Here is a 17,627-nt window from a genome sequence, read left to right as displayed (position 1 = left end):
TAGCTGCATGAATAAACAACATGTGAAACTTTTTGTATTGTGTGCCAAGGTAATTAGAGTTCATGTAGAAGATGTAGGCCTTATAGGACAAGGTAACAAGAGTTCAATGACAGAAAGTTATACACAACTTTCCTGACCTTGGCTTAATTCACAGCTGTCCTCTAATCTTGACATGAAGGAACTTGGTTTAATGAGCAATAGTTTCATTGCCAAGCCAGCTGCCCGGTTACCTTGATATGAGGGGGCCTTATCAAGACAAGAGGACCCATCTAATGATCGTGGCACAATCAAATACGAGTACAGGTGTCATTATCATCTGAATTTTGGAGATAATTCAAGTTAACCCAGATGGTTATTTTGTTCAAAACTCTTGAAAAAAGGGGCCTACAAACCCATATTATTTGAATGTGTCCTACATGTTCCCAGCTGGAAAGCTAAAATAAACCTACTTCTTGAAGCTATCCTGCCTGAGTGATTGCTAATCAATTTGACAATTGTGGAGAATTCCCCCTTCACAACACTATATAACTTTCTCATTTGATTCTGTACGAATTAGACCCCTTTCACACAGGCTAATCAGGAGGGGATCTGTGCATGAATCGGAGCGATACAGATCAGATGTCATCTGTATCCAAAAACTGAAATGACCGGACCCCATGTTGGTCTATGGGATATTCGAAGTTAACGGACATGTGTCCGTTTACATCAGATTACCCCCAATCCGGCATGATCAGGTCCATCGAAATAGAACACTCTTCTGTTTGTTTTCCCGGAGTCAGGTGTAACCGGGTGTAAACGGACGCCCGTACATTTAGACCAGTCTGCCCATAGATTAGCATTGGTTATTTGATCGGGCCCACCTGATAAAGTGGGAAAGAAAACCCAATCAGACTGGCCCTGTGAAAGGGGCCTATAATAGTGTCTGTTCTGAAAATAAATTGTAACATTTTTTTGTGAGCAATCAACTTTCACATTTTACAGCTTCAGAGAGATCATTTATCTGGAAGTAGTAGATGCAGCTAGTTGGCAGGAACTTTACTAAACCACTTTAGCTTAAAGCAGATTGCTCCATGGTTGATGAAGTAGGGCAGGTCTTGATATTCCAAGTTTGTAAAGTATTGGGTTACCCCATTGGGGACAGCTCCCTTTAACCAATTACAGCTGTGACAGGCCAAGGCATAGTTAACCATACCTGTCACTGGCATTATTTGATTTTCCATATATCACAGCTAGGGGGTAGATGACAACTGTAATAATTTCACCCAACCATGGTAAAGATTATATGAAATTTTAGTGATTGGATTTACATATACTAAAACTGCAGGAAAACAATTAGAAATATGTAAAAAGTGTAGATATTTAAATGTCTTATCTTCGGATTATAATACAATTAAAAGGGTTTTGGTCTGTGATAGAAAGTGAAGTCTGTCTCAGACAATGTCTAGTTTCTGTGGCTTCATAGTAACCATTATTCATAATGCCCTTCCACTCAGTCCTCCCCAACCTTATGGAACATTCATCACGCTGGCACTGGTGCAGCTCACTGTCACCAAAAACCTACAATAAACATCAAATACACATTAATGGATCCTGACTGGAGTCCTTCAAAGGGTTTTTCTTTAATGGGTGGATCAGATGGGGTTCTCCTAGCTATTAAAGTTGAATTCCAGTCTGATACAAAAAACATTGATTTATGCAGGTACTGTATGTGTTTTATTAAGAAATCATTAAGTGTTTTTTTTAAAGCAATTAGTGCAAGCCCCTAAATTAAACTTGACATCAGTCTTTTCCATTCCCCTGTACAGCAGAACTCAAACTGGTGGCAGCAAGGGGCTTCACAAGGAGCCAGTCAGTTGTGCTTCATTGTCCATGCTAACAAAGAACATACCAACAGTAGTAAATGACAGAGAGCCTGCTGCTTCCTCTTCACTCTCCAGTCACAGGCTGGGAACAGGGACAAGACCTAATGGTATTACCTATTGCAGTAGAGAAACGTCATGTCTCTAGGCTGGGTTTGCAGTCTGACAAGGCTGTAGAAATCTCAGGAATGAATGCAGAGTAATACAAGCCCTTTGCAAGTAAAATAGCTCTAATATAGGTTTGAATTCTGTGAATTTCCTGTTTGCCTGAAGTTCAAGATATTTCAGGTATTATTTAAAATTAGTATTTGCCTTTTTTATTTTCATAACAGGCCTTGTGTTGAATGCTATATAAAGCAAGGGGAACAGAGCTCCAGGAACTGTACACATGCTTGTCCTAGTGTAACAGCTGAAAAAGTGGACCAGCTAACAGAAGAGACATTCTGCAGGGAGAAGGATTCAGAGAACTGCTGGATGCAGTATGCATTACGTGAAAATGATGGTGAAGACCAATACACCATAAAGTATACCCTAAAAAGAGGTAAGCAGCAGCAGAGGAACTTTCAGTGCTGCACAAATCTATTGTAACTAGGAGAGAAATTGATAGAAAATCCATACTGTTATAGTTCTTATCGGAACAGGAATAGGGGATAAATCTTCCAGTGGGGACCCCCTGTTCTTGTAACAGTTATCAGATGTGGAATTCATCTCCATCCTGGGAATATTTACATTTACTTTCTGTTGTGTCTGTGTCCGGTTGTGTCCTGTTTTGACTCTTCCCCAATCTATCCATTACCATTTTGTTGAAGTTAGGAATCTAATTATTATAATTGCCGCAAGGAACATGTTTACCTGCATACATGAGAAGTTGGGCATCGGCACCATGAAAGAACTAACATGTAATGCTAAATGTAGGGTATACTCCAGCCTGATTTCAAGAATGTGTTCATTTCCAAAATTATGATTCAGTAGTACAAATTAGAGATGCATCGATACTAGTATCGTTATCGGTGCCAATACCGCGTATTTGGGCAAGTACTCGTACTCGCCCAAATGCTCCGATACCTTCCCCGATACTAGAACTTCCAGTCAGAGGAAGATTTTCCTCAGTACCTTAGGGGAACATGGAGCCTTCTTCCTGGGAAATCAGGAAGATGAGTGGCGGGTTATGACCAGGCGGCAAGTTATCAGCCGCCTTCCTGATTGGCTGGGAAGCCAGCTTCCCAGCCAATCAGCATCGAGCTGGTCAAACAGCATGGAGCCGGCTTCCCAGCCAATCACCATCGAGCCGGCTGTTCGGCCGACTCGAATCTGATTGGCTGGGAAGCGGGTTTTTCGGCCAATCAGCATCGAGCTGGCCAAACCGATGATGACAAGAAGGAAGATGTTGGCACTGTGATTGGCAGTGTTCTAGGAACAATCTATTAGTAGTTTAATGCTGGAAATTCAGGCATTGGTTGACTGTAGTAGTAATGGAAATAAGAGTTTTAATATAGTAGTATACAAACAGACCGCACTATCCAGAGAATTCCAATACTTCAGACTTTATTGAAATTCACAGCAAATCCAGTATAACAGTGAATAAAAGTGTATAAAGCAACAAATACCAGCACTGCACACCCCCAACCAGCTACAACCTCTCACATGTTTCACCCGTAGGCTTCTTCATAGAGGTAGCTTATTCATAGGGGTAGGCAACTTTGGCACTCCAGCTGTTGTGGAACTATAAAATAAACCCATGTCTACTCATGGGAAGTCCCATAAAGCATTGCAAAACTTTGACAGCCACAGGCATGTTGGCTACCCCTGTTCTACACGCTTATACCTAATACTACAAAGATTTAAAGTCCATTTCCACCTTTGCAAAGGTATTTTTAAAAAATATATGCCAGTAATGTACACCAAGTCTACATGAAGCAGGCATATGCAGTTGCTGTATATGAACACAGAAACGTACATTTTTTTAGGGATGCACCGATACCGGTATTTTGGTACCGAGTACGAGTACCGCTAATTTTTTTTCGGTACTCGCCGATACAATTACCGAGTAACGGAAGTCCCATTCAGGAAGCCAGGTGGCGTGTAATGACTCGCCACCTGGCTTCCTGATTAGCCGGGAAGCCAGGCAGCGTGTAAAGAGTCACCACCCGGCTTCCCGATTTAACAAGAAAGTCCCCTCTTACCTTAGTATGTGCAGCCTGTCACCCCCGGGGCCTCTCCAGCGAGAACGCCACCTTCGTCCGGTACCCAGCCGGAGCCGTCTGGCCAGCCAATCAGGAAGCCGGGCGCCGTGTAATGACTAGACGCCCTGCTTTCTGATTGGCCGGGAGGCCGGCTCCATACTCTCTTGTCTGCACTGCACTACTAAATATACACTGCACTGCACTACTAAATATACACAACAGATGTCACAGAAAAGAGACAAATAATACAACAGCAAAACAAAAGGGAAAAAAGGATGAAGTTACTTAGCCCAAGTCCTGGGTTCTATGGGTTTCAGCAGAGTCTATTCAATTGAGAAAAAATAGCTCTCTAGAAGCCAGTCTCTTGGCAGATGTTTTTGTCTTGATGGTAAAGGAGAGCTCCAGCTGCCGTCTGCAGCAACGTTTTGTGGGCCTTGTAGAGGGTGTCAATGAGCCAGCTCCCACCCAGTCAGAAAGGCCCAGGGGTGTGAAATAGGAAGGCTGAAGCACTTTATGATTTTTCACCTGGTCCTCCCATAATGTCAGTTTCCTAAATACAGCCAGATTTTTATTCACTGACATGCCATCTGATAAACCATAAATTATTGTACGTTATGAAATTAGCTTTTTATACATACCAAATTTGACAGACTTGTGCTGTATGGCACCCTTAGAAGGGGTAAGGTGTGTCTTTGGCCATCTGTACCTCATATGACAGGGGTGGATGGTATGTATGCGACCAGAGTTTCATGGAAATTTCGAAACTAGTTTTGTTAACGGGGCTTATCACGGGTCATCTGCGTCCAGGCTATCTAGGTGGAATCTGCTTACTTGGGGATCGGTCAATTGATAACTAATTATGAGGTTGACCATAAAACCGTAAAACAGCCATAACACAGGCTTGTTAGACAGAGTTCTGCTGCTCTGGCATTTACGGGGGAATTGAACTTTTGAAAACTCTCTAAAAAACAAATTTGTTCAATCGGTAGTATGGCCTATCATGTCTGGAAGTGGTGAATTTCATAAAAGTGAGGGGACGGCTGGGTTTTCTAAATAGTTTTAGGGTGCCCAAATCTCATTACTATCCATGTACCCATTGCACTCCTGACCGCTTGTCCATAAAAGTAGCATGGGTGCTCAGTAGTTGACGGATGGCCACCGTCACAATAATGTAGAAAGAAATGGACACCATAGATATGTACACCAAGTGTTGTTATGTAATTGTTAAAAAATATTAATAATGCAACTATTTATATATTCTAAATATCTCAGTTTCACTTGGTTTCCACCTGTAACCCCCAGTACAGCAGCAGTTAGACTGCAAGAGGGAGGGGCAGTATTTGGGACCATTCAGTTGTCCTTAATTCACATTTGCTGCCAATGACATGTGCTGATAGGAAGAAAAAACAGATATTTTTAGCCTGTTGCTGCTCCTTAGTAGAGATGAGCTTGCTGTGAACCCAGTTTGCCTGAGTTCACCAAAGCCCACGCAAAATTGTGACTGCCACCCCCTCCCAGCCCATTCATTGGTGGCAGGTGCATTTCCCACCCCTTTTGGACATATAGCTGTGGGGCAGGGAATGCACCTCTCCACAACTGATTAGAACGGGCTTGGTAAACTCAGGCGAACTGTGTTTGCACCCAGCCGGGGCTCATCTCTACACCTTAGCTGTCCAATCACATGTTGGGAACGAGAAGGTGACTTATCTGTATTGCTAAGCTGCAGTAGAGAAAATTAAGGTCCCCAGCCTGGCTTTGCTGTTTTGCAGCTCTGCATAACTCTCAGAACTGGAGGACCAAAATACAAATCCTTAGCTTTGAAACAGCTCACATTTTTATCTGTGTATATAACTGTTTGCCTGCAATTCAGCATTTAATACAACTTCCTGCATGAGACTGTGTTTTAAACGTTAATTTCCTCCACAGAGTGTCCTGAAGCCCCCAACGTATATGCCATAGTGGGAGGCACCTTTGGAGGTGTGCTTCTTATTGGTGTGATCTGTCTACTTATCTGGAAATGTATAACATACATAACAGACAGAAAGGAGTACGAAAGATTTGAGAAGGAGAAACAAAAGGCCAAATGGAACAAGGTAAGTTGTTATAAATGCCTGTTGGCGACGTACACTGTACGTCGTCAGTCACGTAGGGGTTAAATGGTTTTAATTAGACATGTGCACCAGCAAAAAATTTGTTTAGTTTAGTTTCGGATTTTGCATATTTAGTTTTTCGGATTCGGGTCCGCAATTGAGTCCAGACTTTTATCTAAAAGTCTGGACTTTTTACTAACTATTTGATTTAACCCTTTAGTGAATGGGTAGGGGTACAAGTACCCCTTAGTCATTCACAAGGGGGGAGGGTGTCATCTGGGTGCCCGCTTATTTAAAGGGGTACCCCGATGCAAATAAGTCCCCTTGCCCGCAGACCCCTACAACCACCGGGTCAGGGTTGTGAGGAAGAGGCCCTTGTCCCCATCGGCACGGGAACACCCTCCCAATGCCGAGGGCACGTGGCCTGGTAAGTCACAGGGAGGGGGCGCTCGATTGTCCCCTCCTTTCCTGCCCTGCTGGGCCAGTGCTCGGATGAAGGATCTGGTAGGACTGTTAGGGGGGACCCCACGTTCTTTTTTCCCCATTTTTTGGGGCTGGGGTTCCCCCTTAAAATTCCTACCAGACCTAAAGGGTCTGGTAGGATTTTGGGGGGAACCCCACGCACTTTTTTTTGTTTTAACTTGGGGGAGGGTCCCTCCTAACATTGCTTCCAGACCTGAAGGGTCTGGTATGAATTGGGGGGGAACCTCACGCTTTTTTTTTTCATCTTCTGCAGACTGTAAAAAAAAAATTCTAATGTCGCTTTGCTGCTAACGAAATTTTGTCCAATAAACAAAATTTCGACCGGACTACCGCTAACGAATTTCATCTTCTGCATACGTTTTATCATCTTCTGCAGACTGTAAAAAAAAAATTCTAATGTCACTTTGCTGCTAACGAAATTTCGTCCAATAAATGAAATTTCGGGAAATCGGGAATTCGGATTCCTTTGCATTTGTTTTAGCTGTAATTCGGATGCATCCGAATCTCCGAAATTTCGTCCGAATTTCGATTCGTTTGTATTCGTTTTAGCTGTAATTCGGAATTCAGATGCATCCGAATCTCCAAAAATGTGTCCGAATTTCGATTCGAAACAAATCGCACATGTCTAGTTTTAATACTCTTAGAATATTTTTATTAGCCTAAATCCCTTCCACTTTCTTTATTTAAGTGCGCCTGTGTTCAATTTATGGACATTTAACCATTTACATATTCTTAACAAAAAGGAAAAGGAACTTTAAAGTCTACAATCTCAATACAAATTAGTAAACTAAATATGATATTGTAGTCCATCGGGGAGGGAGCTTGGTGTTGTGGCTACTTTACAACACACACAGGGACCATGGGGAACAAAAGTAGCCACCCTCCAGAAGGAAAAACAGTGTCAGCATGAATTCAGAGATTATTTGAGGATCCACAGCTCATTGATACACGAATAAGCTACTCTTTATGTTAATAGTTAAAGCACTTAAATGCATTTTTAAGATTTAACTCCTGAGTTTAACGTCACTTTAACTGGTTTTGACCAAATTGGCCCTAATTCATGTTCATGTGTAGGACTAACTAGGATTTATTGTTGGGGAACCAAGAAAGCAGACTGAAACTTGGAGTGCAGGTTTAAAAATAAAAGGAGTTTATTGAAAACAACAATAAACATAAATGGCAAAAAAAATAGACAAATTCCAGGACATCGTCAGTGCCAGGCCAGGGGTCAGATGCCATAAAGGGTAATCAGTCAAGCCAGGTCAGGCAGCACAGAAGGCAGGATGAACAGAGACAATAGCTGGAGTCAGAAACCAGGAGATCAGTCAGCCAGAGCCAGGGGCGTACATGGAGAACAGGAAAGCACTTGGTAGATCAGAACAAATGAAAGGGCGGAGACTGAATCGACAAGGTGAAATAGTCAAGTGGTGCCTGCATCATCACTGTGAGACAGGAATTTGCCAGGAGTCTTATCAGTTTACCAGAGTGATGATGTTAGAAGGTTTGGACATATGAGGGTGCCAAAGAAGAAAAGCAGTGTCAGGAACATTACAGCCATGCTGCAAGCAACTGCACAAGGAAGGGTAAGAAACCCTGACATTTATAGAAACACAGCTTTTGGGGGAAAGACAAACGTGAATGGTTCTGTGTATTCTTCAAACCCCAATTTAATATATTTGTAGTTTATAAAAAGGAATGAAGCAAATGTAGATAGTTATTAGTTAACTGTATATATTTTCCATTTTGCTGTTTTATGTTTATTTTAAGAATAAAGCAGATTAGTAACTGCTCACTTCTTGTCAAAATAAGGAAAATTAGATCATTACAGTTGCTTTACCCGGGTACAAATAAGGCCCCATTCACATTGAGCAATTTGCATTTTGCGCGATATCACGCAAATGCTTGCATTGAGCAAGCTAGAATCACGGCAAAATCCGCTCCAAAAAGGGTCCTGCTGTAGCGACGCACGACCCGCGACAGCGACTGACAGAGCCCCATTGAGAAGCATTGGAGAGCAAAATCGCGCGGTAAATAGCCGTGATATCACGGGAATTACAGCGCGAGAAATCGCTCAGTGTGAACGGGGCCTAAGGGTAAGATAAAGAAAGGATCAGAACAAGTTGGAAACTATTGTCTGGTCATGAATGAATACCCCAGTTATAATAGAAATTTTGAGAAATCATATTTTAACGTGAAGCCACATTTAAACTATCTAATGTTTGTATTGTTATTTAGAACATCAACCCGATATTTAGCACTGCAACCACCACAGTGCAAAATCCACAATTTCATGGTGAAGAATGATTGAAGAGTCAATAGCAGGAACAGGAGAGTAAACTAGTCACCGCTATCTTCATTGACACTTATGATAAAGGTTTATAACATTGATGAATGTAAAAAGATGCTTATCTCAACTTTGGCTTGGAGGGCACGAAAATCCTAAAAGGGAAATCTTCATAACATGAAAAAACAAGGACGATTACCACTGAAGTCTGTTATTCAAGTGCAATATTAATATCTTCTTGCTTCTATGAAAACCATGTCTGCACAGCTCTAGAAGACTACAAGCCTCTCCCTAAATTGTGTACGCTTTTGGCCCGCACCAGAGACAATCAAGGCAGAAAAGCTTTGTTATTATATAGATTTTTTCTGAAGCGATGGAACAGATGCAGTTAGGTGAAATGACTGTACGTACATCAGAGGCATAATGTTTACTGCTGAGTCTCCATAACTTTAAAGCCATCTGGAAGCAAGATTTGAATTAAATCAACTGGGTCAGATATATTTACACGTTCTTATATTACCTAGCAACACTTAATCATAAGCCATTGGGATAATATTTAGTAAATGCTCTGAAATAATGGAGTATTATTCAATATTATACATTTTAAATTATTGCCATAAGTTCCTTTCAGAAATTCAGATAATACTTGTAATAGTAGTTATGCTTTGTAATTAGAAACTAGAAGAAAGAAGTTGTAAGTCCTAGGCATAGAGGGCCTGGTTGCTTCTTAATGGCAGTTTCACTTTTTTTAATATCTGCTTAAGCTTGCCATACACTGCTCAAACCTTGGAGAAGTGTGTGGCCCCATTGGCATCTCTCTGTTTGAGAAAAGCACATTTTTTAATTGACTTTTGTCGAAGGACAGTTTTCAGCCTACCAGTGGCTGCAGCCAATCATCTGTTTGGGTATTCTGGAAGTGATACATGCGCTGCTGTTAGAATACTATTCCACCATCCACGCTAAACAAAGAATTGAGCAATTTTTCTCGTTCAGTCCGTGGGGCTAAACAAGACAAATAGGATAAGGATAGCCAGCTTTACATTTACCTGTCTAAAGTGCAATGTGTTCAACAAGCATGTACAAAGCTTTCAGGAAGCTTTAATCGGTTTTCCTGAACCCCTAAAGGATTACCACCACTGAGTGAGGCCCACCTGGTTAAATACTTACCTTCCTTCCTGTTCCAACACTATAGTCTGGCAAAGTTGAACAAAGATTTTAAAGGAAATGCTGGCAATCACTTTCAACAAGCTTTAATCAGTACTGAAGCTTGGCAAACGCCTGTTGTAGTCTGATGACAGCTTGTTTCATTAACAGATAGACCTCTGTGTCTTGCAGTGCCAGGCTGGAACTGAATGGTGCTTTAAGTGCGTCTAGAAAGGTGGAATCTTTGTAGATGACATTTTAATTATTGCTCTTCAGACTAGCCTGTGTGAACTAAGCCCAAAAATATGTAAGCTCCTGGAGGCTTTTGCTTTACACTTGTGAGGAAATCGGAGTTGCACGAGTCTAGGAATCTATGTATTGGTGCTAAATCTTTAAGAGAAGCTGTCCTACGCAGTTAAAATGCAGCGACATGTTGCAGTGTGTTTTGTGTATGATTACATCTTTCTGTGGAACTGCCTTTCCAAAGCATGTCTTCCAAATCTGTCCGTCCCGAGTCGCTGCCATCTTGGTTGCAATAGCAGCAGAACTCTCATTCTTTTAACGCTCTGTTTTAATCCTGTACATGCATGTGCAGTGCGGTGTTTGCTGAATGCGCATGCATGGTAGCTCCCCCAGCATTGTAATCCAGCCACTGCTGTTACTGGATGTGTGCAGACATGCTCATGAAGACAGCCTCTGTAATTTTAGATCACACAGGGCTTTCTATGCAGCCCCCAGCAACGCTGTCTTTGGGCAGAGCAAGCTCCTAACACTCCTAAAACTTTTGAAGGTAGCAAAAAAGAGCAGAGTCGCTTACCGGATGGACTAAGAGAACTACAGTAAGTGTCCATTGCCTTCATTTACATGATGTGGTGTTCCTACTATGTGCACAGTGGTGACAGGAGTTAAAAAAAAGACAGCCCTATGTAAGATGTAGCCAAGGTTTACACAAGGTTGCTGGTTTCCCAGCTCCCTTGTGGCAGTGATAGGCCAGTCACCATACTCCAGCACTGTCACATGAAAGGAAAGGCAGTGAATCACATGTTCCTCCATACTTGAATATACTAGGGGCGTGGATTTATCAAAACTGGAGCAGACTCTGAATCTGGAGCAGTTGGCCACACCAACTAATCAGCTTCTTTCTTCAGTTTGTTCAGTTAAAATGAAAGAGAGAAGCTGACTGGTTGCCATGCAAATCTGCTCCAGATTTTGTCTGCTCCACTTTTGATAAATTCCCCTCTGGGTATTTTCTTCACTTCTGACAGGTGAACAAAATAGCAGTGGAGCAAAGGATAGGCGAGTATGTGTTGGCTGGGGGATCAGGCTTTAAAGTGAATCTGTTGCTTTGCCCATTCAGAGCACAGGGTTGCTTTTAGCTGCCCAGCATTACTTGATATTCCCTATTGATGCATTAAATACATTTATCATTAGTGATTATGTGGTGCATAGGTTAATTACAGATGGAAGCTAAACTATAACTCCAGCAGCATATAACATAACAACAATGAATGCAGTTATGCATCTGTTTAAAAAAAAATCAGGAATTGTATTTTTAAATGCAACTATTGTAAGCAGTTGACATTGGTTTGGTATCAGCCTCTTGTAATTCCCTGTACTTTAGAACACAGACTGGGAGAGGGAAGGGACCCACTAGGAGCCCAGCAGGTGTGCCTCATGCGTATGTGATGTTAAAGGAACCTGCTGATAAAAGGAGAGAGCAAATGGAAGATCTCATCAGTCTGCAGCTACTTCTTTATTGTCCAATATAATATAACCAATCTGTGTTGCTCTTATTACAGTAGAGAAACGTCAGATCACGAGCCTGACTATGTAGGCAAAACACACATATACTATATATCTAAATTATGCATACATTTGTTTATCTGATGTTGACATTGAAAGGTCTGTAATGAGGTTTACAGATACCCATAGATAGGAGATGACTGTTGTACAGTTTAGCTATTTCTGCTAGATCTTGTGACAATATTATGTCTCTGAGGTGGCAAAGACATTGCTGGCTGAGTATTCTTGGAGGAAATAGTAATTAGGGATGAGCCGAGTGTTCGATTCGAACATGAGTTCGAATGGAACATCGGCAGTTCCAGCGCTTGCCGAACGCTGAACTTGGGATGTTCGCAGTTTGTTCGACCGCGGACATTCCATAATGCAAAATGCCCACTGAAGCTCTGATTTGTTAAAGTCTTGCACCTGACCACAGGCCAGGTGCAAGACTTTGCCCAATCAGGGCTCAGCAGAGGAGGGGCCTGAAGGAGAAGGTCCCCCCATGCTGATTGACAGCAGGAAGTGGGCGGGTGCAATAGCCAGCTTGCTATTGCATTTTACAATATCCAATAGCAGGCTGGGTATGGCTCCCAGCCTGCAATGAAGAGGAAGCAGGGGGGCGGGGCAGAGGAGCAGCGGCCGGAGCTGCCGGTACATATAGGAGAACTGTGGACCCGGTTTGTAAGTATGGATCGTCCGTAAGTCAGACGTCCGTAACCCCGGGACTGCCTGTATAAGCCCTCTTAAAGGGGACATTCATTTTCAAACGTTCGACCCCCATTCACTTGCATTGAGTTTGAGTTCGCATTTGAACTTTTCGGCCGTTCGAATATGAACCGAACACGGGGGTGTTCGGCTCATCACTAATAGTGATCAGGCAGGCTATAAAATTTTGCCCGAACACTATACCAATGATATTGGCAACACGCCTTCCCCAACTCTCTCCGGCTGGGCATTGTTAGGTTATGCCTGCATCACTATCTATGTGTCTATGCAGACCTTAAAGTGAACCTGTGCCCAGACTATGCACATTAATATATTTACATATATGTATTTTACGTATTGTAAAAGAAATTGATCTTCAAAGTTCACAGCAGATGCACTGAAACCTCAGCTTCTTTCTATGGAGAGCAGATCTTGGCAGCCTGAGAGACTTCTAATGTACACACACACCAGGTGCTAGTCTGGGCACAGATGAAGTTTAAGGTGCTTGGTTGGAACCACCGCAGCTGACTCCAGGTCACACAGTGCAGCTTTCCTGAACTTCTGAGTAAAGAAGCCCGCATCCTGAGATGGAGGGAGCAGGGGAGTAGCTTGCGGCCTGGCTATCTCTTTCTGCAGATGCATGTAAGTGCCAGCCGGGAGTGTGCAAGTAAAGGGGGCTCCAAGGGATCCTGTAAGGGAAGGAACCACATGAAAACAGAATCCGGAAAGTTGAGAATTGGGAGAGATGAAATGCAAAGAAAACAAACAGGAGACGGGAAGTGTCTACAAACATCCATCATGTACCAAACATGTAAAGCAATGATTATCTTTTTTTTTAGCAATATGAACTTTTTAGGTGTAAAGAGTTTTGAGGGCAGAAGAGTTTAAATAAATAAATGCACCCATATCCAATCTTTGTATGTTGATTTTTTTATATATTTTATTACCACTTTTAAAATACGTGTTAACTCTTTTATTATGTTTCTTAATAAATTGAAGATTTTATGTTTCTTACATTATTTCGAGTAAATGAATTTGTTCTGTGCTTTCTGAACCTATCTTCAAGTCCCATCAACAGCGCATGTTTTGTAACTTCACAAAAGCATTATATGGTCAGTCCCAACAGTTTGAGTTTAAACACAGGCAGATATTTCACTACCTGTTCTCACAAAAAAATCTACCCATCCAGAGCCAGCCCAAAGCTTGGTGGTTGGATATGTAGGTGTTATCACCTGAAGACATTTGTTTGCAAACTATTATATGAACATACTCATGAAGGTAAGATCCTACCGAGAGCCCTTTAGTGCCAGTTCCTCAGATGATGGCCATGCCTTGTCTATGACCATATGTACATGGATGTCATGGCTGGGATGCTCATACAGTATGTCAGGACTGTCGGTTAAATCCACATGCATACCATGAAGTTAACATACATAACATCCTTCAATTACCTTGCATAGACAGAATATCAACCACAAACCCAGAAAAAACACATGATACAAATGTTAGAAATTGAGTTGCAGTTCAGTGAGTAAAATAAGTATTTGATCCCCAAGCAAAACATGACTCAGTACCTGGTGGAGAAACTCTTGTTGGCAAGCACAGAGGTAAGACGTTTCTTGTAGTTGGTTACCAGATTTGCACACATCCCAGGAGGGATTTTGGTCCACTCTTCTTTACAGATCTTCTCTAAATATTAAGGTTTCTTGGCTGTCACTTGGCAAATCAAAGTTTCAGCTCTCTCCATAAATGTTCTATAGGATTAAGGTCTGGAGACTGGCTAGGCCACTCCATGAACTTAATGTGCTTTCTCTTGAGCCACTGCTTTGTTGCCTTGGCGGTATGTTTTGGGTCATTGTCATGCTGTAAGACCCATCCACGACCCATCTTCAGTGTTCCGGCTGAGGGAAGGAGGTTCTCATCCAAGATTTTACAATACATGGCCCTGTCAATTGGCCCCTCAATGCGGCAAAGTCGGCCTGTACCTTTAGCAGAGAAACAGCCTCAAAGCATAATGTTTCCACCTTCGTGCTTGACTGTAGGGATGGTGTTCTTAGGGTCATAGTCAGCATTTTTCTTCCTCCAAACACGGCAAGTCGAGTTAATGCCAAAGAGCTCAATTTTGGTTTCACCTGACTGCAGCACTTTCTCCCAACCCTTCTCTGAATCATTTAGATGTTCATTGGCAAACTTCAAACCGGGCCTGTACATGTACCTTCTTGAGTAGGGGGACCTTGCGGGCGCTGTAGGATCTTAATGTGTTTGTTTGGTGACTGTGGTCACAAATGCCTTGAGATCATTCACAAGCTCCTCCCGTGTAGTTCTGGGCCGATTCCTCACTTTTCTCGTGATCATCCTTACCCCATGAGGCAAAACCTTTCATGGAGCTCCAGACCGAGGGCGATTGATGGTTATTTTGTATTCCTTCCATTTGCGAATAATCACTGCAACACTGTGCGGGTCTACAATCTTGTCCCTACCATCCTTTGACAGCTTTTTGGTCCTGCCCATGGTGGTGAGGTTTGCATGGAAGAAAGAGATTCTGTGGACAGGTGTCTTTTATATACATAATGAGTTGTCGTTAGCAACACCTTCTTAAATTGACAGGACTCCTCTGTGTACCACATAGCCAGTCTGTGGGAGCCAGAACTATTGTTGGTTGGAAGGGGATCAAATACTTATTTTACTCACTGAACTACAACTCAATTTATAACATTTGTATCATATGTGTGTTTTCTGGATTTGTTCCTCTGGGGTCACTTCCTCCCATACTGAAGCAAAAACTTTTTGTTTAGTTTTGGAGAGAGTAAGGGTTATATTCCCGTCAGTTTCTTTTTGCCATTTGTGCCCTTTTGGGAAATTTCCTGTGCAATAGCCCAACAAGTGAGAGGAAATCCCTCCAAATAGATGGAAATCCCTGGTGGTTGGCAGGGTCACCAGACCTATTGTTCCCATTTGAAGATTTCCCATCTACTCCTGTTCTGATGAAATCTTAAAATGTGGGATTTTCTTTCATTTTCAGTGATAACAATCACCAGGACAAACAGAGAGGGTGCATCCTTACGGGGGGGGGGGGGGGCACATACAGCAATACAAACAGATGTTCTAATCCCTCTCCACTCTATCCAAACTAGAAGAAAAAAAGTTTGCCTTTAGTTGCATTTGAATGGATCATGCATGTTAGAGAGGTTCATGCGGAAGTGCTTGGAAAAGTGTATTTTATGTTAAAGGAAGTGGTGTTGTGGTGTAAAAAAAATGATGGACCACTGAGAATGAGAGAAGGGCTATACAAAAAAAATAAAAATATATATACATATATATACACCGATCAACCGAAACATTATGACCAACCACCTAATATTGAGTAGGTCCCCCTTTTGCCTTCAAAATAGCCCTGACCCATGGAGACATTGACTCCACTAGACCTCTGAAGGTATGCTGTGGTATCTGGCACGAAGCCTTCAGTAGCAGATCCTTGAAGTCCTGTAAGCTGTGAGGGTGGGCCTCCATGAATCAGACTTGCTTTTCCAGCACATCCCACAGATGCTCAATTGGATTGAGATCTGGAGAATTTGGAGGCCAAGTCAACACCTTGAACTTCCCAGATAGCAAGCAATTGAGCTGCAAGTTTAAATATGACTTGCTAAACTATTGCAGACTTGCCAAGCTTCACAATTTTGTTGCACAATTACAGCAAGTCTGCATTGCAAGTCTCCAGACCAGCGAGCTTGCAGGACTCTTGCTGTAGACTTGCCAAGCAAATTTGCTACAAATTCAAAAAGTGTCAACTAGAACGTGTGCTGCAAGTCTACAACTTGCCAGGAATGTGTGCAGCAAGTTAACAAGAATTACAATTTCACCCTGCCACAAGTTTGTGGTAAGTTATCCTTGCTATCTGGGTTGTTGTTGTGTTCATCAAACCATTCTTTTAGTGTGGCAGGGCACAATATTCTGCTGAAAGAGGCCACTGCCATCGGAGAATATTGTTTCCTTGAAGGGGTATACTTGGTCAGCAACAATGTTTAGGTAGGTGGTATGTGTCAAAGTAACATCCATATGAACGACCCAATGTTTCCCAGCAGAACATTGCCCAAAGCATCCCACCGCCCCCAACGGCTTGCCTTCTTCTCATAGTGCATCCTGCTGTCAAACCTTCCCCCAGGTAAGCGACACACATGCACCGGCCATCCAGATGATGTAATAGAAAACATGATTCATCAGACCAGGCCATCTTCTACCATTGCTCCGTTGTCCAGTAAAAAGACAATGAGGGAATTTGATATGACTGGAACTGTTGCCCATAATAACCAACCAGCTTCTTTCTTGCACTCTTATTTCTAGTATATTCCCCTCATCATGACCTTTTAATAAACACTCCATTCGCGGCAGGCGCCCCCCGCCATCTATGCGCCCGGGGCGAACGCCCCCCGGTTGTTACGTCACTGCATGTGACAACCTAGGTGAACTCTCGCCCCGGCCACCAGCTCCAGTCACATGTCCGTGTCATGGAGCGCTCACACATCTCTCACAGCCACGCCCTACAACAAGACCTCGCTGCCTAATAAACCCCGCCCCTGAGGGCGGTGACAAAGGCTGCAGAGAAGGGAATAATAGTCGACGTCACCAATAGGCGGGGCTGTGGGGGTATCACGTGCTGGGTCAGGGAGAGGATCGGTGAGGAAGATGGACCGTGTTTACTATGTGTCCGTTCTTGTGTGTCTTCTGGCAACGGCCGCCGCGGCTAATACCGGTAAGTGAGGGAGAATGAGGGTCGTAGTGAACACGGAGGAGGGAGGACTCTGAGGCCGGACCTTCCAGGGGGACTCGGAACATGTTAGGAGACTTTCCTGGTTACACTGTATAGCCGTCCGTCCCGTCACAACGCCCCAGCCACTCCTGTACGGTATATCGGGGACTTCATTATGGAAGTAGAGGGGGAGGGGGTGCTCCCTAACGCTTCTGTTGCTGAATCTTTAGTTATTGGATAAAACTTCTGTCAGTCCTCGGGCTGAGTTACACTTCACATTTCAGGAGAGACGTGTTTAGTCAGGGTGTATTTCCTGCATGAGAGCACCCCATGGGTGAGGCGGGGGGGGGG

General features: G+C 42.9%; 2 protein-coding genes across 2 annotated transcripts in view; both read left to right on the top strand.

The window, feature by feature from the left end:
• The window catches only part of LOC108802456 (integrin beta-2-like), a 14,823-nt gene extending 5,790 nt beyond the window's left edge, over nt 1-9,033 (top strand). The window contains exons 6-8 of the mRNA XM_018574311.1: nt 2,192-2,400; nt 5,969-6,135; nt 8,851-9,033. Coding sequence (XP_018429813.1) covers nt 2,192-2,400; nt 5,969-6,135; nt 8,851-8,919 — 445 coding nt within the window. The 3' untranslated portion in view covers nt 8,920-9,033. The remainder of the gene's footprint in view (nt 1-2,191; nt 2,401-5,968; nt 6,136-8,850) is intronic.
• Nucleotides 9,034-17,189: 8,156 nt separating this feature from the next.
• The window catches only part of PTTG1IP (pituitary tumor-transforming 1 interacting protein), a 34,028-nt gene continuing 33,590 nt past the window's right edge, over nt 17,190-17,627 (top strand). Inside the window, exon 1 of the mRNA XM_018574310.1 lies at nt 17,190-17,279. Within this exon, the coding sequence (XP_018429812.1) occupies nt 17,213-17,279 (67 nt within the window). The 5' untranslated portion in view covers nt 17,190-17,212. The remainder of the gene's footprint in view (nt 17,280-17,627) is intronic.

Source organism: Nanorana parkeri, unplaced genomic scaffold, assembly GCF_000935625.1.
Source record: "Nanorana parkeri isolate BGI_ZX_2015 unplaced genomic scaffold, ASM93562v1 scaffold2874, whole genome shotgun sequence".
Taxonomy (NCBI): domain Eukaryota; kingdom Metazoa; phylum Chordata; class Amphibia; order Anura; family Dicroglossidae; genus Nanorana; species Nanorana parkeri.
This window is presented reverse-complemented; position numbering and strand designations above follow the sequence as displayed.